Raw genomic sequence first — 20,352 nt, 5'->3', positions numbered from 1 at the left:
CTGACTCTACGTGCAGGTGGGGGAGAAGGGAAGTGACTTCTGTAGGCAGCTGCTGCTCCCCACCGCTTGCTCTCTCTCCGTCCAAGCCCACCGTCTCAACCCTGCAGTCTAGTTGGGGTATGGAGGGAACAGGGAACGGGTGCTCAGGGAGACCACCTGCCCTTTGCTGCTGGTGCAACTGAATGAGTCAGAACCTTGTTCTCCAGGGGTCCAGTGCTCACCCTCCTAGCCAAGAGAGGACAAAGCAAGCAGCGAAGCCACGCTCCTTGGGGTATGAATAAGAACCGGTGTGGGAAGAGCCTGCAATTTGCTCCACCCCCACTAACCCCACCAGGGGGGGAGAAGCTGATCCTCTTTTCAAACACCCAGGATGGTGTCGGTGATTCTCAGGAGATCCAAAACCTACCATATTGCAGAATCCTGCGCAGCTGAGGGGCCTCGCCCTGGCTCTGCCAGACCCAGACGGAGGCTGCTCCACCAGGAAGGGACTGTTCCTTGGCTCACAAGGCAGGGAGGCGACCAGACATCAAGTTCAGTGTCAACTTGGGTCGAGTCCCCTTGAATAAAGTGCTGTCTGCAGCCTGGGGCCTGTTTAACGTGCAAGGAAATGGGGAGGGCAGGCTACTTCTGGGGCAAGGGGGGGTGTCCAGGCCCACTCTCAGCCTGGTCACTCACCTCTCTCTTTATAGGAAGTTCCCAGTCCTGAGAGAGACTGAATGCAAATCTGGAGAGGACCCTGCAATACAAGGCAATGGTTATGCCCTTACAAAACCAGCCATGCCATGCATCTGTAGCAGACTTGCAGCTTTTATTAGCAAAAAAGAGACATGTTTCTAGCCCTCAGGCTGTGGAAAAAAGCTTGAAAACATGACCTAATTGCAACTGATGCAGAGATGTCTGCCTGGGTCTGCAGGCAGCCTGAAACAACAGTTCAGAGAGGTGTGAACTGCCCCATGCATCTTAATGGGAAGTTAACAACATCATCCACTGCTCTGGGGCCCAGCCCCCACCACCCAGCAGAGGACTATATGTTACAGGAGGAGGAGGGTGTAGTAGGTCCAGACCAACCCAATACACCCTGGGGGCTTCTACAGCTGCTTCTCCCCACCTCTCTGGGACAGGAAGCAGGGACCCCCGCTCAGCATTGCCACTCCAAGCAGTAAGTGGACCCAGAGCAGGGGCAGAGGGGAATCCTCAAGCACTGGAATACCTTCTTTGGGCCTTGCCCTCACCCCCCAGGGCCAGGGTTCTCACCACACACACACACCTTGAGAGAAACAGAAGCAGCTGAGCTCGCCCCAGTGTCAAACAGAAGCGTGGGAGCTGATCCTCAAACCCTTCTGCAGAGAGCTAATGTCTGCCCAGCGAGGGGAGGATGGAGAGCACTGAGCCGCCTCCTCCCCCTGGTCCCGATGGAGAAATTGAGCTCAGTGAGCTGGCCAAGGCCCAGTAGCGACAGCGCTGGGACTAGAGTTTCGCAGGTGTTTGCTCATTCCTCAACAGCTCCTCAGGGCCCCCTCCTTGAGCTCACTTTGCCCCCTCCCCCCGGTCAGTACCGAACCCAGGGGGCCAATAAAGGTGTTCATGGCAAATCCTTCATTACATGGCAGCAGAGAGCTGCCCCCATTCGATCCTGGGCTTCGGCTCCCCACAGTACATTCCACCCATGCCCCAGCAGGCTTAGTCTCAGCCTCACCCGTTGGTGGCTCTCCTTGTTCACACATGGCCTCTTGGCACTTGGCCAGCTGAGCCCCAGTCAGGGCTTGAAAGTGCTTGCCATACACTGTCCCTTCAGCCAGGCCGTTTTGTTGCATGGTTGGAGTTTCCAATGGAACCTGCTCTCATGTCCTGACGGTGAGCAGGGTTGGGGTGTGGGGTATCAGGAGCAAAGAAGCAGCTACATGCAGACAACTGCTGCCTTTTCAATGGAAAACCTTCTCCCTGCTTCAAGAACATCCCAAGGAGAATGGGGGATCCTGAACTGCAGCAATGGGAACACCACAGCTGCTCCAGGCCGGCTGTCAGCTCCTGGGATGGGAACCTGTCACACTCCAGCCCCGGTGAAGGGGGATGGAAGTAACAGGCTGGTGAAAGGGCACAAGCCATTTCCAGCGGGAAGAAGGGAGGTAGAGGCAGAGGCATTGATGGAACGTGTGTCAATGACACAGGCTTGGCCTGGAGCTGGTTCTTGAGCCAGCAGCAGAGCTCCCAGGAACTGGTTCATTTCCCCTCCCCTCAGGCAGTGCTGGAGGGGACAGGAGTGCTGGGGGTGGGGAAGCCCTAGCCCACCTGCTGCTCCCGCAGCAGGGCAGGTGTGGATGGGGATGGAGAGAAGCCATTCAGTTTGCTTCAGCTCTGCCACTAGGTTGAAGCCAAGTTCCCTCACCATCTTGCCATTTAAGCTGGGTCTTGTCCTCTGGCTGGCTTGATGGCTGACCCTCATCTAGGCCTCCAGTTGCTGAGCCTGCAGCCAGTCACCCTTCCTGGCTGAGCCTTTGGGGAACAAATCATCTCGCTACCAGTCCCAGTTCAGGCACTGTCAGCAGCTCCTCCTCCCTGCTGGATTCACACTGGCCAGCCCCAATAGGTGCTAGATTCCGGGGAGCATGGGTCCTTCAAGCAGGGAGGGGTTTTGCGGGTTGCTCCATTACAGCAGGCTCAGTGCAAAGCAGCTAGAGGCCTGAGAGCAGCAGCCACCTGTGTGTAGATGCTGCTTCCCACACATACCCTCACCAGGCCCTGCTCTTAATCAGAAAGTGAGAGAGTGTCCCATTCAGCCAAACACAGTGTAAACAGCAGCTGCTGCTCTGGGGCGTTTGGGAGGAAATCCCCAGGAGTGGGGTGCAGCTCTGCTGGCAGAGCTGTGTGAGGACGTGAGTGTGACACGAATGGTATTGTGGCAGGTTACACAAACGGCAGACCACCTGCTCACTGCAGCATGATAGCCAGCTGAATGCTCAATAGCAAGGGGTCAACAAAGGCCAGGAGGGCGCTGCAGCACACAGTGCCATACTCACCTGAGCTCACACTTGATCTGTACCCAGCCGGGACTGCGCAGGAAGGACCAGGGATGGAACCATTTCTCCACTGTCTGCAGGCTTGAGCACAGCACCTCCAGCCACAGGTGCATGACCTGCTCACTGCATGAAGGGAGGGGGAAGAGTCACTAGGAGCCAGGGCCTTTATCAGAGGACTGGGTGGCCCCTCCCTCTGGGGGACACAGTTTCCAATCCAGCCCCTGACCGCAACTCATCATTCTCTTCCCCTACAGGAACAGGGAGGACACCAGGGAATTGCTCCCTCAGGGGAGAGTCTGGGTTGAGTGTACCTGAAAATAAGGCACTGGCTTCTGGTCAGTGCTCTGCTCCCTCCCAGTGCTGGTGGCCACTAGGGATGTAAAAGATTAAACCGTTAACTGGTAAGCATTACCATTAACCAGAACTTAACTGTTAACCCCCGTGCTGTGCCGGGCGGGCTGGAGTGGCGCCGGCCACACCAGGCCGATGAGACCCCAGCCCCTGTGGTCGTGCTGCCGGACCAACATCAGTTAACGGTTAACCATTAAACGATATAATTTTAATCATTTAACTGGTTAACTTTTTTAACCAATATTTACATCCCTAGTGGCCACTTGGGGGAGGACAGAGCTTGGTGACACAAGCTGTGTGGGGGAGGAGACTAAAATTACTACTGATTCCCAGCTTGTTCCAAACCCCCTGCAACCTCCTGCCTGTTCCCCAGATCCCCTGCCCACCCCAACCTGGCCCCAGCCCCTCACCTCACTGTCCCGCCTTCTACTCACTCCCATCTCCCAGCCTGCCCCAAGCTCATCACCGAAGCAACGCTCAAGGAAATGGGCTGAATAACTCACTTGAGTCCAACACAGATGAGGGAGCGAAGCTTCACGTCCATCTGAGCGTGCGCAGCGTCGTGCGTCATGTTCACGGACTGCACTGCCTGCCGGGCGGGGAGGAGGTAGTTACTACGTTCCCCAGGGGGCTCCCACATGGAGAGCCGCTACAGCTACACAGCCTAGTGCACGCTCTCCCTGCAGTTCCCCTTCGCTCAGTGCCATCCCAGAGCTCAAAGAAAAGGAGGACTTGTGGCACCTTAGAGACTAACCAATTTATTTGAGCATAAGCTTTCGTGAGCTACAGCTCACTTCACCAGAGCTCTGTTTACCACTTCCTGTAGGCATCACCACAGCTCCTGTAGCCTTCCCTACAGCGCCACCTGCTGGGACAGGCTCAGAACAATTGAACAGGCTGCACAGACCAGGGGAGGTGCAGAGGTGGGTCTGGTTGGTTGCCAACCCTCCAGGATTGGCCAGGAGTCTCCAGGAATTAAAGGTTAATCTTTAATTAAAGATTATGTCATGTGATGAACTCTCCAAGAATACATCCAGCCAAAACTGGCAACCCTAGTCTGGCCCCTGTGCGGGCAGGGCAAGGTACTCACCCGGTAAAGCAGCTCTTCTGGAGTCAGAACTTTTCCATCTTCATCCAGTCTACAAAACCAAAGCAGAGACCCACGTTACCCCACAGAGTCATCTGCCGCACCCCAGAGATGGGAGCCATGCTGCTCGGAGAAACACACAGCTCAGCTACTGTCACCAGGAGACTGGGGCTGTGGGTCCCGATGCTCGCTACTGCTAGGGGCTGAGAGGCAGCCACAGCCATACCACATGGGAACTGGGGGTTTTTAAAGACAAGAACCACCTGTCGGCCCCATGTGCAGTCTGTGTCAGTATGGCTACACTCGCAGTCCCAGGCGGGGCAATGCAGGGCCCTGCCCATTCGGAAGAAGGAACATGTCACGGCCCAGAAGAAAAGCACGACCTTTCCAGGCGGGAGAGAGGAGTGCAGGCTTGACAAGGAGGACTTGGGGCAAGAGGATGCGAGCCTGTCAGTATGACTAGAGCAGCCTCACCTGTAAGTCTTACAGAGCACGAGGCGGGAGTACACTGAGTCGAAGTCTCGTTCCACCTCCCGTCCGGCGGCCTGAAGGGAAGAGGATGCAGTCAGACCTACAGGCCGTTGATAGCACCCCCGCCCTCACATACAGAACCTCCAGCAGGAGCACCCCACCCGCAGCGGAGGCAGGACAGACCTCGAAGTGCCCAGCAGGGAAGAAAGCCAAGTGAAGGCTGTGTTCCTGTGGTCTTGCTGGACCAGAGCCCCACTATCCCTACATCCCCTGTCCCCGAGTGCTACTCTCACCTCTTCGATAAACAGCCAGGGGTGGCAGGGCCCCCCCAGCAGGGATGGCTTCTTTAACCCATGCTCAAATATAGACTTCAGCGCTGGACAGAGCGTCCCTCGAACCAAGTCTGTCACCCCCTCTGTGACCGAGTCGTCGCCAGCAACGGAGTACTGAGGAATGAAAGGAGTTAGCTCTTAGCCTCTCGGAGATGGAGACAGCCCCCCAGAGCAGAGAGGTGTGGGGTGGGGACACAGAGCCATACCTCTTCTCCAGACAGGCCCTCCCACCCAGACTCCTCTATCTCCTTTCGTCACCCACTCTAAACACTCCCCTACCCCACTCAGAGCCGACAGCCCCAGGGACTGGAAGCTGGTGCCTGAGCACAGAACTTGCTTTGCTGGGATGTACTGATGTCCGGACTAGCAGGTCTGTGCGGAGCAGGGCTGGTTCTATCGAGACTTAGCTCTTGAGAGGTCCCCCTCCCCATGCTCTCACTGACCACAGCTGAGGGTGTCTCATTCACAGAGCTACTTGCTTCCCCGGCCACACTCAGGGCCCAATGCAGCCCATACATCTCTCTCCAGGCAGGGACTTTGAACTGTGGAAAGCCAGACATCCGCAAGGCCCCTGAAAGGATGCTCTTGAGGTTAACACCCAGGACTCTGGGTCAGAAGATGTGGGACTTATTCCTGGCTCTGCACAGACTGTCTCTGTGACCTTTGGCAAGTCAGTTCATCACTCTGTGCCTCAGACTCCTATCTGAGTTGCAGCTAGCAAGAGATGTTAAGAGTAACAAGAAGGGTTTCTTCAGGTATGTTAGCAACAAGAAGAAAGTCAAGGAAAGTGTGGGCCCCTTACTGAATGAGGGAGGCAACCTAGTGACAGAGGATGTGGAAAAAGCTAATGTACTCAATGCTTTTTTTGCCTCTGTCTTCATGAACAACGTCAGCTCCCAGACTACTGCACTGGGCAGCACAGCATGGGGAGGAGGTGACCAGCCCTTTGTGGAGAAAGAAGTGGTTCAGGACTATTTAGAAAAGCTGGACGAGCACAAGACCATGGGCCCGGATGCACTGCATCCAAGGGTGCTAAAGGAGTTGGCGGATGTTATTACAGAGCCATCGGCCATTACCTTTGAAAACTCATGGCGATCGGGGGAGGTCTTGGACGACTGGAAAAAGGCTAATCTAGTGCCCATCTTTAAACAAGGGAAGGAGGAGGATCCAGGGAACTACAGGCCAGTCAGCCTCACCTCAGTCCTTGGAAAAATCATGGAGCAGGTCCTCAAGGAATCAATTCTGAAGCACTTAGAGGAGAGAAAAGTGATCAGGAACAGTCAGCATGGATTCACCAAGGGCAAGTCATGCCTGACTAACCTAATTGCCTTCTATGACGAGATAACTGGCTCTGTGGATGAGGGGAAAGCAGTGGATGTGTTACTCCTTGACTTTAGCAAAGCCTTTGATACGGTCTCCCACAGTATCCTTGCCAGCAAGTTAAAGAAGTATGGGCTGGATGAATGGACTATAAGGTGGACAGAAAGCTGGCTAGATTGTTGGGCTCAATGGGTAGTGATCAATGGCTCCATGTCTAGTTGGCAGCCGGTATGAAGCGGAGTGCCCCAAGGGTCGGTCGTGGGGCCGGTTTTGTTCAATATCTTCATTAATGATCTGGAGGATGGCATGGACTGCACCCTCAGCAAGTTTGCAGATTACCTCTCCTCCCAGTTTAGTGTCGATACGCTGGAGGGTAGGGATAGGATACAGAGGGACCTAGACAAATTAGAGGATTGGACCAAAAGAAATCTGATGAGGTTCAACAAGAACAAGTACAGAGTCTTGCACTTAGGACGGAAGAATCCCATGCACTGCTACAGACTAGGGACTGAATGGCTAGGCAGCAGTTCTACAGAAAAGGACCTAGGGGTTACAGTGGATGAGAAGCTGGACATGAGTCAACAGTGTGCCCTTGTTGCCAAGAAGGCTAATGGCATTTTGGGCTGTATAAGTAGGGGCATTGCCAGCAGATCGAGGGACGTCATCACTCCCCTCTATTCGACATTGGTGAGGCCTCATCTGGAGTACTGTGTCCAGTTTTGGGCCCCACACTACAAGAAGGATGTGGAAAAATTAGGAAGAGTCCAGCGGAGGGCAACAAAAATGATTAAGGGGCTGGAGCACATGACTTATGAAGAGAGGCTGAGGGAACTGGGATTGTTTAGTCTGCAGAAGAGAAGAATGAGGGGGGGATTTGAAAGCTGCTTTCAACTACCTGAAAGGGGGTTCCAAAGAGGATGGATCTATACTGTTTTCAGTGGTAGCAGATGACAGAACAAGGAGTAATGGTCTCAAGTTGCAGTGAGGGAGGTTTAGATTGGATGTTAGGAAAAACTATTTCACTAGGAGGGTGGTGAAGCAGTGGAATGGGTTACTTAGGGAGGTGGTGGAATCTCCTTCCTTAGAGGTTTTCAAGGTCAGGCTTGACAAAGCCCTGGCTGGGATGATTTAGTTGGGGACTGGTCCTGCTTTGAGCAGGTGGTTGAGCTAGATGACCTCCTGAGGTCCCTTCCAACCCTGATATTCTATTCTATGATCTGTAATGGGGAAGGATAAGAGACTTCCCAATCTCACAGGGCCATCACAGGGTGTGTGTGTCTCATTCATTCACGGCTGTGAAGCACAGATTCTGGGGTGAGTGGGGCTACAGAAAGATTCATATTTTGCAACATTTGCAGGATGTCACTTCTTGGGCTCTCCTTGAGCCAGACTGTGGTTGTAGGGACCTCAGTCACTGCACAAGACTCCCTCCCATCCCACCCTGTGAATCTCCATCTCTGACCATCCTGGGGGCAAACATTCGGCAAATGCCCAAGGAAACTATCACCATCTGGCCACACTATTACGCTATGCCCTGCCAGTGGGGCAGAGGAAAAGTGGCATATAAACACGGATAGCCAGAAGGAGTGATGGCAGCAGGGAAGACACGCATGGGTTTTGGTAAGAAGGACAGTGGGGTTTGCAAGGTGACCTACAAAATACAGGAATTTTTACCTCTTTGCTCCGTTCATCCAAGACCTCCACAAATTTTGCAGGAAACCAACCTACAAAGAGGAGACAAAGGGTGAGCCTGAAACATCGGGAAACCCTCACATGGACATGAATGAAAACCCAGACTGGCTGCAGATCCTGGGGGAGGGAGGAGAAGAGGTGTGTCCCTGTGGGCCCAGCCTGGGGAAGAAAACAAGCAGCACTGGAGCCTCTCAGTGTATGTCAGGAAATCCAAACAGCTGCAAGCCTAATGTCATCGAAGGGCATTCTCCCTACAAGCACCGCAGATAGCGCCAGCTCCCATGCTCCAGAGCAGCCCCCTACCCATCCTCACCCTGACTGTGAAAGTGCACCTCAGCTGCTGCATCTTCTGGGAATAATGAGCACGCCTAGCAAGGAGTTGCGGCTCCACACCCCTCTCTCCTCCTACCATGCACAGGGATGGGATGTGCATTCCCAGGCAGCTCCCCAATGGGGCTCAGCTGAGCCTTTGGCCATAAGGGCAAAAACTCAAATGAAAGGCAAACCCACACGGCTCCCTGAGACAGGGCGGGCACAGATGCCAGAGCCATTGTTGAGGGCAGCAGCGTCTCTGTAACATTAGCAATTGCACTCCTCCTCTCCCCCTCTCCACAGCTTTCCCTCAGCCTCCCCTCCCCCACCAGCCTTATCTGTTCTCACCTCTCAGTCCATTCAGTTCCCCCACCCAACAGTGCTCGTCCTTTTGGGATATGATCTGAAAGAACAAAGAGGAGAGATGGCAATTTGAGAGTGAGAAACACTGACTCACAAGGGCCATGGAACGGGAGCAAGGAGGCAAAACAGGGCTGGCGTCAGGCTTTCCCTCTCCACACATCCCACCCAGGACAGTGGAGATGCATTGCCATGGAAACAGTATCACCTCAAAGAGAGTGAGCGTGTGCACGTGGGTAAGGAATCACTTTCTTCTCAACCATCAGAGGTAGACAGGGGGACTGACTGACTGAAATTCAAGTCACCAATCATCACTAGAGATAGGTGCTTCCCAGACACCAGAGACAGGAGTAACAAAACACGTAGTCAGGTTCTTTGTGGGGACTGAACCTGGGACCCCTGAATCTAAAAGCATAAGCCTCTCCCATCGGAGCTACAGGACCAAATCCACTAGCTCAGCAGCTGTAGCAGTCTCTTTATGTGGTTCAGCCACTCGATGGGGATAAAGGGCCGCTCTGGGTTAGCATGGGTTATGTAGGCACCCTGGGCAAGAGGCAGGAGTTCCTGAGGGTGGGAGAAGAGTTAAATGATGATCAGCCATTGTGCCAACACCCTCCTCCCTTTTTCTTCCCCAGTGGTGGTTCTGTTGGCCCCACACTACTTGGGGGTAAAAGGCTAGTTCTACTCGCCATGCGGGTGCAGGACAATGCTGCCAATACAACACACCCCACATCTGACGGCTGTTCAGAGCAGTAGCTTCTTGCTCTTTGATGGGCAGCGGGTTTCCCTTTCCTCCCTCTCGCGCCCACCCTGGGATGTAAAGAGGTGGTGCCAAGGTTTCCATACTATTGGGTGCCCTTAGATGAGGCTGGGCTGGCCCAGTGCCCTGGTGGCACAGAGCACTGAGTTAACTGTGATCTGAGTTCAAATCTTATCTGCCTTTCGCTCTGGGGGCGTGGGAGCTTTCCGATAGGCAGGGTGACCCACTAACCAGTTCCAGCAGGAGGTGGCAAGCATTCCCAAAGGAATTCTGTGTCCCGCCTGGATCAGCCAGAACCCCCAACCACAGACTCCATAACCAGCAACCCAGCACAGGGCGCTGGGAGGGACACCTCAGCCCGACTCCCCAGGGATGAGGCTATAAGGGGGACGAAACACTTGCCCCATGTGGTGGCTCGAAGTGGGTGCCTGTAACACGCCCTCTCTGAAAGGGGGCAGAGAGGGTGTATCACGCCGCGGGATTCTGCCCCCACCCAGCCCTCGTACTGTGATGATGTCGTTCTTGCGGAAGCCTAACTCGTCATCGTCATGGCGCTCGAAGTCCAGCAGTGCCTTGGCTCGGCGCCGACGGTGCTGGGAACATGCCACATAGTTTTCATGGTCCCGCTGGTGGCTCTCCATGGTGTAATCCGGAGTCAGGTCCTGAGTTTGTGCAGAAGAGAAGCACAGAGGAGCAGTAAGAAGGTTACTAGAGGTACTGGGGTGCTCCCCTGTGTTCAGTACCGCTCTCTGCTCCCCACCCCCGGTGGATAGATTAGCTCTGCTAGCTCCAGGATCAAGCATGGCTCCCTTCCCTCCACCTGGGACAGGCAACGTGCAACACATAGATCCTGCCCATAGTGGATCTCCCTGCAGTACGGCAGCTCCTCCAGGGCTAGGGGTAGGGGGACCTGGCCTTGGCCCTGCAGCACGAGGGACCCAGGTTTAGCCTTGTGCAGTGCGCCCCCACTCACAATGCTGCAGTTCTTTGGATCCACGCACTGGAAGTGCCGTGCCACCTGCAGGATCGCCTCACGAAGGTCAGCCACCAGCTCCGTCTGCTTGATGTTCTTGGCCTTCAGTGCCTCTAAATCATCCTCACCTGGGAATGCGGGACACACGGGAGTGAAGAGAAAGGAAACCCCCAATCCCATGCTGGGAAAAAAGGTGGCTGTCCCCTCCCTCAGCCTGAGCAGAGACAATTACGACTGCTCCCTCTGGTCAGAGTGTAACCATTGCTCTGGCCCCACCTGAACATCTGGGCCCCGCTCATGGCTAACAGGAAAAGCGGGCGATATGAGGGGAGGGAGAGAAACAAAATACTGCATCCTGTCACCCAAAGGCCCAGTCACCTCTATGCCAAGTACACAGGGGACCAGGACTGGGGCTGGATTCAGCCTCCTTCTCCCCATGCCAATAAAGGGGAGGCCAGTAGGAGCCATGAGAAAACAACAGTTCTCAGCTGACACAGACGCTCGTAAGCTGTCTGACCCCATCTGAAGAGAGCCAGTTGCTCATCTTCCCCTCTCTGCCTGTGCACTTCCTGGGCAGGGAAAAGATGGGGAGTGTGTGCACTTCCTCTGCCCCTCAGGGCCCTCCCACTGCCTTATCCCCCTGCATGAAGGATCTGGCCCTGCTCCCATCCAAGTCACTGTTAATACTCCCACTGACTCCAAGGGAGCAGGAGCAGGCCCTAAATGAGCTCTCGTTAATCATTTCCCTGCCTGCCTTAACGTGAGGCATATACACACCCCACCAAAGGCCCTATATTATAGGCAGTGCAGGTAGCAGGACCTATAGTAGGGTCCTATAATGGGAGTGTCACACAACCTTGTTTTCAGTTGCCTATAACTTTGCTAAACTTTAACTGTTCAATCAGGCTGAAATTTTCCATGCCGTGGGTCCACCTCGGGTTTATTTTTTTGGCGAAATTTCAGCAAAAATGGTGTAACCATTTCTGAGAACAAGACATGGGAAAATACATTTTGTCCATGTTAAAAAAAAAACCTCATACCACTATTTTGTCGAGAAGCTGAGGCACCTCCCTGCTCTGGAGCAGGGATTTGAAATTTGGCTGGGTGTTGTCCTGGTGCCAGGGATGAGTCTCTTGCCATCCTCATGAAAATCTGCTCAAATTTGTCCTCTGAAAGTCTCAGTTCACACATGCTCAGCTGAGACGTGTTAGAATTTGGTAGCTAAATTCTCCAAAGAATCTCTCTTCACTGAGCATGCTCCTATCACTGGGATGCCACCATGGCACTAAGCACAGGAACCAAAAGCAGGGAGCCTGTCTGTCCTGTGCTCTCAGTGCTCCCCCTGGTGGCAACCAGGCAGCAAGGAGAAGGGTGCAGCCTGACTGGAGCGCAAAGGAGAGAGGAGCTGGACTTGTGGGTGATGAGACTGGTACTAGGAACTGGGTGTGGGGGAAGGGAACCGTGACTGCGGCAGAAGGGTCTGTAACCACTAGATTACACTCATCCTAGAACCTGGAATAGAATCCAGGAGTCCTGAGTCTCAACATTTCTCTGCTGTCAGAAAACGGCTGTGAAACCCACTGGCAAAATACGCACCTCATCCACCTTTAGTCTGCTCCACTCAGAGGATAACAGCCTACTACTGCTATAAGGTACTGTCAGCTCAAGTGACAGTGGTCTGTCTGGTGGATCAAAAGATTCTAACACTGCTGAAGAACCATGTGGGTGCCAATATGGTTTCAAGAGATAAAATTTCTGGTTTTTCAGTTTGCTTTTTTAAAAAAACATAGAAAATTACATACAAAAAAATTACATTAAAAGAAAGTTAAGTTTGTAAAATCAAGCACTCAAGATAGGAAATGCCAGAATTAAGGTTTCCTGTGCAATCTTAATTCGGCCCCCTTGTGCATATGCACCATGATTCAGCCTTTAATCTCATGATCACTACTCTTATTTCCACAAGACCTCTGCTCCATTCAGTGCACTGAATGGACACAGTGCTCAGGAAATTAATCAGGGCTGTGTAGTGAAAGGAGGCTGTTATCTGCAGGTTCCCTGCCTCATTTGTTGAGGTTGTTGAAAAGTGTGTAGTGAATGAGGTGGGGAACTGCAGGAAAAGGCTTGTGGTTTAGGCAGTTTAAATGCTGCTCTGGGGAACTGGATTCTCTCCTTGCCTGTACCACAGAGTTCCTATGTGATGCTGGGCAAGTCATTTAGGGTGGGATCCACGAAGGGCCGTAGGCATTGCGACGCTAAGCATCACGGCGCCTAACTTTTACGTGCTAGAAAAAAATCACAGGAACAGCACTGTGACCCACCAAGCCAAGCACCTGGGCTGCCTATACCATCAATGGAGACAGACAGGCACTGAAGAATGCGATCCACACAAACCAGCACGTGCGGTGGGAAGCCACCCAACCTAGGCAATGGGTGATGCCAACAAGAAAGGTGGGTGCTAAACCCTGCCCCTGAGGAGGAGGAGTGATGCATAAATACTTAAACAGCCTTGAGAGAGAGAGGGAGAGTCCAGTGATCAGGGCACCCACCTGGGAGATGGGAGACTGAGGGGCCAGGCTCCCTGCTCCAGCCACTCTTTCATTAGTTTTCCAAACCAGAAGAGCTTCAGCAGGAGAGATGGAGGGAGCCTACATCAGAATGTCCCTTAGCTCAGTGGTTAAAGGGCTCTCCTGAGAAGTAGGAGGCACCTGTTCAAATCCTTTCTCCCCTTCTGGCAGAGAGGGGGGCAACTGGACCTGGGTCTCCCACCTCCCAGGCGAGTGCTCTAACCACTGGCACCACCATCACCAGGCTCCTCCTTTATTTTGAATGGGACCTGATCTGGTAGGTAGCCTCTGAGCACGCCTACTGGATTGGGCCCTGCACACAACTGAAGTGCCGGAATGCCTATCCCCCCTGGTTTGTGAATCGCTCTGGGGCTGAGGCACAGGATGTGTGTCCGGATGCCTAGCGGGAGGCAGCAGCACACACGCTCAGAGAAAGGAACTTAGGCACCAAGGGAACTTTTACTCTGAAAATGTAAACATTGTCTGAGTTTGGGCGCCCATGGAGTTTGGTAGGAGTTTTGTGGATTGCAGTAGAGCTTGAACTGGGACCTAGGTGCCTTTGTGTATCCTACCCTTAAACAATACTTTGCACTAACTGCGTGTTCCTCCTTTTCTGGGTGCCTGACCTGAGACTCTTGGCCCTGGTCTACACTGGGGGAGGGGGCCAGGGGATTGATCTAAGTTATGCAACTTCAGCTACATGAATAATTCTGTGAAATCCGTGCTCTGAATAAGGCAGGGTCCTGTGATAATTGTACGTGATCCTGTAATTCAAGACTGTATCATAATACATATGCACAAGGGGGCCAGATTTAAGTTGCACAGGTAACATTCATTCTGCCATTTCCTAACCAGTGAGTGCTTGACTTTGCAAACCTAACATCCTTCACTGTATTTTTTTTTTAAATGCAATAGTATATAAGCTTGTAGTTCCCCATTAACCTGACAGAAAATACTGAAGGCACTTTCCGCAGCAAGGCCAACACCACACGAGTTCAGAGTTTCACAACCAGGCCATGATGAGCCAGGAGAAAAGTCAGGAAAACTTTCAAGAAATTAATGACAGGGGGAAATGTTTTGGCCCTAAAAACACCATTCCTAATTTTTACCAAGCTTCCCCCCACCCAAAAATCTGCCCTGGGATAAGATATGGTACTTTCTGGAGGATCTATTTCTTATGCGGGAAGTCAGCTTCTGCTACTCCATAAGGTATGTATTTTTAAATGCATGCATAATGCTACTCTTTGCTTGTGCCAGTGGTTTTCTCGATGTTACATGTTGGGTGAGCTCATCCGCAATGAAAATTAAAATGTGAAAGTATTCAGAGTAGAGATCACGTATGAGGGTAGGGGCTATGGACAGTCATGGGTTGCATTTTAAGTCTCCAAAGGATACTCCTGAGGGCATTCTGTGCCAAAAAATTAAAAAGTCATTTTTCTGTGGGGAAGCAAAGAAATCTGCAGGGGACATAAATTTTGCACATGCGCAGTGGTGCGGAATTCCCCCAGGAGTAAAAGAGGGACTTTGGACATTCCTGTCCTAAATGGCTTCATATTTTGGGGGTGGCTGGACCTGCAGCAAGAAGGTTAAGGGCTAAAGAGCAAAGCACGCTACTTCCTGTGGCTATCAGGAAAAGTCTGCTTCTTCCCTCAGTTTTGGGGAGTGCAAACTCAGCAAGTTCAAACTCCCTTCTCTCCTCCTCATTCAATCTCTTCCCTTGCTTTACTTTCTCTTGTTGCTCAAGGAATGTTCACCCACTCCATTTCCCCATGCCCAGCCATTCCTCTGCCTCCAGACTATTCTTTCACCCTCCATCCTGACAGCACCATCACAACATGCAAGGAACACACTTGTCCTCACCGAAAAGCAACGAGGTAATGCCAGATTTCCTGCGCTGGGTCCTGCGCCGCACAATCTGAAGGGGGGGGAAGAGTGAGACAGAGAGGACTCGTGAAGACACATTAGAAGAACTAAACATATATAGATTGGCATAAAGGGGCTAGAGTAGGGCAAGAGGACACAGCGACTGTCAGCAAGTCTCTGAGGGGTATACACCGCAAGGAGAGAGGGGAACTGTTTGGAGTGGTCCCAGACAGAATGGGCAGTAACCAAACCACTCTGAGCAAGAGGACCAGCAGGAATGATTTTTGACAGTGGGGTCTATCAGGCTGTGGATTAAACTGGGCGTGGATGAGCACCATCAGGGGCACTCAGAACAGGACTGGACAAAGCACGAGAACAGCCAAGCACTGGCTGGTGAGGGGGAGAACAGGAGATGACCCATGGATCTACTGCAACACAAAATTAATTCATTCCATGAAGAGAGTGAAAGGCAGTGTTTAGCGCTTAGCTGGCTGCCGAGATCCCTCGCGTGTGGGCTGGCTGTGGCAGGTGTGGGAGGTCTGGTGGCTGTGGCGGGTGTGGGAGGTCTGACAGCATGGTCTCCCGGTAGTGAGAACAGTACATGTGGTCAACTCCCATCACAGTCCTAGTACTCACTCCCCCTCACTGGGGAGCTGAGAGAAGGGAAGTTTATCATGGAGCCAAAGCCTGCTAAGGCAGGGTGGCCTCATGCTAACAGAGTGTTATAAGGGTGAATGACCAGCTAGCCCAGAAGGCAGTGTCATGAAGGGGATCTGCAGTCCCTAACAGCCCAGATGGGCAGGGCTCTGTGCACCCACCTTGGATAGATTATTGACAGCGGCGCTGGGGTTTAGTAGCTGCCCTTGGTCAGCGATGAGGTAAGCCAAGTGCTTGCGGCGCTGGGTCTCCACCGCCATGTCTGTCAGTGAGCCAGCGACGCGCATGGCCTCCCGCAGCAGCACCTCCGCGTCCTCGATCTGAGACGGGATGTCCGAGAGAGTGTTGAAGATGGAGGCAGAATTCTCCGACTGGATTAGCTCATCTTCCTGCGGGAATGGGGAGAACCCACACATATATAATATGCTGAGCATGTCAGTGACACTCACTAGGACTGCTAAAAGCCCTGTTTACACCTCAGAATGCAGTCTAGGCACAAAATTTACCTCAGGAGCAACTAGATTTCTTCTTTAAAGTTTCAGTAAGAAAAAGTCCAAGCTGCTCGGTCAGGAGATAGCAGCAGCATCTCACACTGCTCTAGTGCTTTCATACCAAAGAATCCCACAGCACATTGTACCAGAGTCATATCCAGAAATCACTTCATCCACCACGGAAATGCAGCCACCTCAGGGTGCTGCACATTCGCCATCCTGCACCAGCAATGCTACACAAGTGAGTCACAGGATAACTTCCCCTGAATTCTGAATGGAAGAAAGTTTAGGGTGGCCAAATGTAATCACCCAAATTAAATGTGGCCAGGACAACAGGGCTCACACCCTCGGACTTGTGCGAACAGCACCAAAGGATCTTTTATCATCCCCAAATGGTCAGCACCTTGGTTTTACATCCCCATTCACAGGTAGTAAAAAACAAAGAGCTCTCCAGAGCCAGGGAGGGCAGGACAAGTCTCCAGTCTGTGTTACTCTCGGCTCAGGAATCAGAGGGGTGTAGCAAATGAGGGAGGGTGATGGTGAGACATGGGAAGTGGAGGTGAGGGGAAAAAGAGCAGGAACGGGAAGCCATCTTCTTGACTGAGTCTCCCAAATCTCAAACAATGGCTTGCTGACTGACCTTCTGCCAGGACACTCTTCATATCCCCAGATTCTGAGGAGATCAAGATGGCGGCTCTCGCTCCCCTGCAAAGTAAACTCCTGAACCATATACAACCAGCGGGTACAGGAGGTCCCCACCCCTAGAATCCTTTTTCTTCCTCCTTCCTGAAGAGAAAACCAGGCTGCTAGAAATCAGGGCACAGGAGGTGGTTGTTACCTTCATACTGAGCATGCCCAAGGTGACCTGGAAGAGCACTAGCGAACCCTGGTAGAAGAAGAGGTCCCAGATGCGCAGCAGCAGTTTGATATGCACAACGCTAGCGAAGCACGTGAGGAACCAGTGCAGGGTGATCAGGGACAGCTCTGTGTATGAAGAGACAGAAAGGGAATGTGACACAGGTGATCGGGTGACCACAGAGGAAGAGAACCAGCACAGAACCGCCCTCCCAGCCCAAAAGGGACCCCCTCAACTACTCATTCCCAGGGGATTCTCCAGCTACCGTGACGATAAAGGAGGACAACTCTGTTGACATCAGTCAGAGCATGAACAGCTCCGGGGGGCGGGGTGGGGAGAGGCTCACATGCGTTGTGTTTAGTAAAATAAAACAGTCATAGGAATAAGGTCATCTTCTTGGGACCTAAGATAGGACAGTGCCCCCTTTAAACAAGACTCAATCAGAACATCCAAAACCACATGGGACATTGTGCGCACGTACGTACAGCCACAGCCACACACCAGGAATTCAAAACTCCCCCTCCTCAAAAGTTTGTCACTCCCCGTTCCCTGTGTCCCCCAAACAGGAGAGAGGGAGAGATGCATCTCCCCCTGTCCCAATGCCAAAGCCTCCATGACCTGGTTGTCAAAAAACCCCAAACACAAGACTCCCAGGCATTCCTGGGTGAGAAAAGCCCTCCGGTAAGTTGAGTCAAACCCTGAAACCTACAGCTTCTCCCCAAAAGACAACCACAATGCTGCAGCTCTGCATTGTCAAGCCCTGCAGCATATCAAACAGAGTATGGAGTAACAGGAATACACTGACTTCATCACTGCCATGTGAACCAAGGGATACTTTACTGAGTGTATTCAGCTGGAGAGGGGTATTGTGGGAGTAGCCTCACAATTGTGGGGCTCCTACCACATCATTTCAGTTTAAGGTGCTGCGCAGTACATTGGGCTCGCTTATCTGCACACACACGCATGCACATACATACGCATAAGCCTGGGTCATGCCTGCAGGCTGAAAGCAGCACCCTGGGTCGAAAGATTCACTGGCCTTAGGGGCCCCTTTACCAATGTCATGCTCTTGCAGGAGCTTGTCCAGCCGTGGCAGGTACTGCACGATGAGGTGGCGTAGGACGCGCTGGTCGGTTTGCACTCCCATCAGTGTGGTGCTGAAGTAGGAGGCAGGTACCAGGTCCTCGATGATGGCGCACATCATCCAGAAGGCATCTTCCTCCTCCAAGAAGAGCAGCAGGGAAGCCGCCACCTAGTGAGAAGGGGAAACAGGGATGTTCATTCCAAGCCTGCACTAAATGGGACATTCACTGGTGCTTACGTGGAGTGGAACATGGACAAAGTCTAGAGTTTAGGAGATGGAAACATCCCTCATTTCCACACCCAGAAGCTTTGCTTTGCTTTCTCCCATTGGTAGAATTTCTTTCACACTCCACCCGAAGAGATTCTTTGCTATTTCAGTCACATCAGCCAAGTCTCATGTCAATCAAACAAACAATATCACTCTCCCTCCACAAACAGATTAGTTTCGTCCGTGTGCAAAATTACTCCTTCCATTTCTCCTGCCCCGAGAAATGGCTCCATTTGGTCTGTTCCCCTGACCTAATTTGGTTCGCATGGTGCCCAGCTGCACTGAAGCTGGCTGAAATCAGCTGCTCTGACTCACCTACTGCGGAAAGAATGATCCCTAATGAAGTAACACAAAGCAGGGGCAAGTGAAATTACCATGCCGGTGCCTTGGCAGTATCCGATCTCTGGGTAAAGCCAGGCTAGTCCCCGGAGTATCCTGCGCAGTCGTGGCACCCCGATGCTGTTCATGTTGGAGAAGCAGGCGTTGCTGGGCATGGTGCGGAGCAGGTCCTTCTCAATCTGGCAAGCACCCATCACAAACAATTGCTTCAGACTCAGATCGTGTAATCTGCTTAACAGCCTCCTGCTCCCTTGGCCTCCCTGATGCCCTGCCCTGGCCACACACTCCCTTGCCTTCCCCACACCCTTTTAAAATACATTTGGTGCCAGTGCAAGGTACTGGACTGGCACCATCTGGAACCTGAAGGCCTCTGTTTACCCCCAGGACAGCTTAGCCAGGGACAGAGCAACTTCTCAGACACACTCGCCAAGGTATCTAAACTCTGCCTCGGAGGGACTGACCTGAGGGACGAGAGGGGACTTCATACTCCTTGACCCATTCGGTTCTTGGTGTCACCCCTGAGAATGGCAGCAATGTGGCCAATTAGTACAGTCTGTGCTGCTGGGGTTTGCAAAGTGGACATTTATCCACCGGGATCTGGAGTGAAGACACCCTACCCCGCCCATTTCAGGCAGGCCACCAAACCACGATCAGACGGCCAGGGCCTGGGCTTGACTGCAGTTGGCGATTGTGAGCATCAAGGCTCCATATCACAGGCCAAATCCCCTGAACTGTTCAGTCCCTCCCTCTGTCAGATGATTTTGGTTTGTTACCCCAGGAGCTTGGCGAGTTTGGGGCAGAGATAGAGTTTGGCCATAACAGTATTACAGAAAAGAGGGGAGGGGAGGGGAGGGAGGAAATTCCCTGTCCCAGCCTTGCTGGCACCTTGAGCCCTCAGGATTCAGGAGGAAAGACAAAACCCTGGGAGACAGCTGCTGCCACTTGAATAGGGCATGCACCTGCTGGTGGTATTTCAGTCCCAGGGTTCCCTTCCCTCCTTAGTAGGGCCCTACCAACTTCATGGTCCATTTTGACCATTTCACAGTCATAGGATTTTAAAAATCGTAAATTTCATGATTTCAGATATTTAAACCTGAAATTTCAGGGTGTTGTAATTATAGGGATCCTGACCCAAAAAGGAGTTGGGGGTGGGGGTCTCAAAGTTATTGTAGGGGGGTTGCGGTATTGCTACCATTACTTCTGCGCTGCTGCTGATGGCAGTGCTGCCTTCAGAGCTGGACGCCCGTCCTACAGCCGCTGCGCTCCGGCTGCCCAGCTCTCTAGGCAGTGCAGAGGTAAGAGTGGCAATATCACAACCCCCCCTAAAATAACTTTGTGACCATCCTACAACTCCCTTTTGCGTCAGGACCCCCAACTTGAGAAACGCTGGTCTCCCATGTGAAATATGTATAGTATAGGGTAAAAGCACAAAAAAGACCGGATTTCACGGTCCCTGACGCGTTTTTCATAGCCATGAATTTGTAGTAGTAGGGCCCTACTCTTTAGTATCTTGGTCAGTGTTTGTACCTAGGCATGATTCACATACATATATTCAC

The 20,352-nt window shown here is 52.5% G+C and overlaps 1 protein-coding gene across 10 annotated transcripts in view; it reads right to left on the bottom strand.

Moving 5' to 3' along the window:
- Window positions 1–20,352, bottom strand: part of SGSM3 (small G protein signaling modulator 3) — a 62,422-nt gene that overhangs the window by 4,860 nt on the left and 37,210 nt on the right. For 9 of the 10 annotated variants that reach the window (XM_037882245.2, XM_043543882.1, XM_043543881.1 and 6 more), the window contains 15 exons: window positions 18,832–18,975; window positions 18,163–18,358; window positions 17,089–17,234; window positions 15,921–16,148; window positions 15,100–15,154; window positions 10,676–10,803; window positions 10,209–10,364; window positions 8,931–8,985; window positions 8,253–8,302; window positions 5,220–5,372; window positions 4,930–5,000; window positions 4,459–4,507; window positions 3,872–3,957; window positions 3,018–3,140; window positions 676–736 (listed from right to left, as the gene is read on the bottom strand). In XM_037882245.2, coding sequence (XP_037738173.1) covers window positions 676–736; window positions 3,018–3,140; window positions 3,872–3,957; window positions 4,459–4,507; window positions 4,930–5,000; window positions 5,220–5,372; window positions 8,253–8,302; window positions 8,931–8,985; window positions 10,209–10,364; window positions 10,676–10,803; window positions 15,100–15,154; window positions 15,921–16,148; window positions 17,089–17,234; window positions 18,163–18,358; window positions 18,832–18,975 — 1,701 coding nt within the window. Of the gene's footprint in view, window positions 1–675; window positions 737–3,017; window positions 3,141–3,871; window positions 3,958–4,169; window positions 4,508–4,929; window positions 5,001–5,219; window positions 5,373–8,252; window positions 8,303–8,930; window positions 8,986–10,208; window positions 10,365–10,675; window positions 10,804–15,099; window positions 15,155–15,920; window positions 16,149–17,088; window positions 17,235–18,162; window positions 18,359–18,831; window positions 18,976–20,352 lie in introns of those variants that run through there. The other variant, XM_043543897.1, reaches the window with a different exon arrangement.

The sequence above is a fragment of the Chelonia mydas genome, chromosome 1, assembly GCF_015237465.2.
Source record: "Chelonia mydas isolate rCheMyd1 chromosome 1, rCheMyd1.pri.v2, whole genome shotgun sequence".
Lineage (NCBI taxonomy): Eukaryota > Metazoa > Chordata > Testudines > Cheloniidae > Chelonia > Chelonia mydas.
Note: the sequence above shows the minus strand (reverse complement) of the source record. Positions and strands in the feature narration are given on the sequence as shown.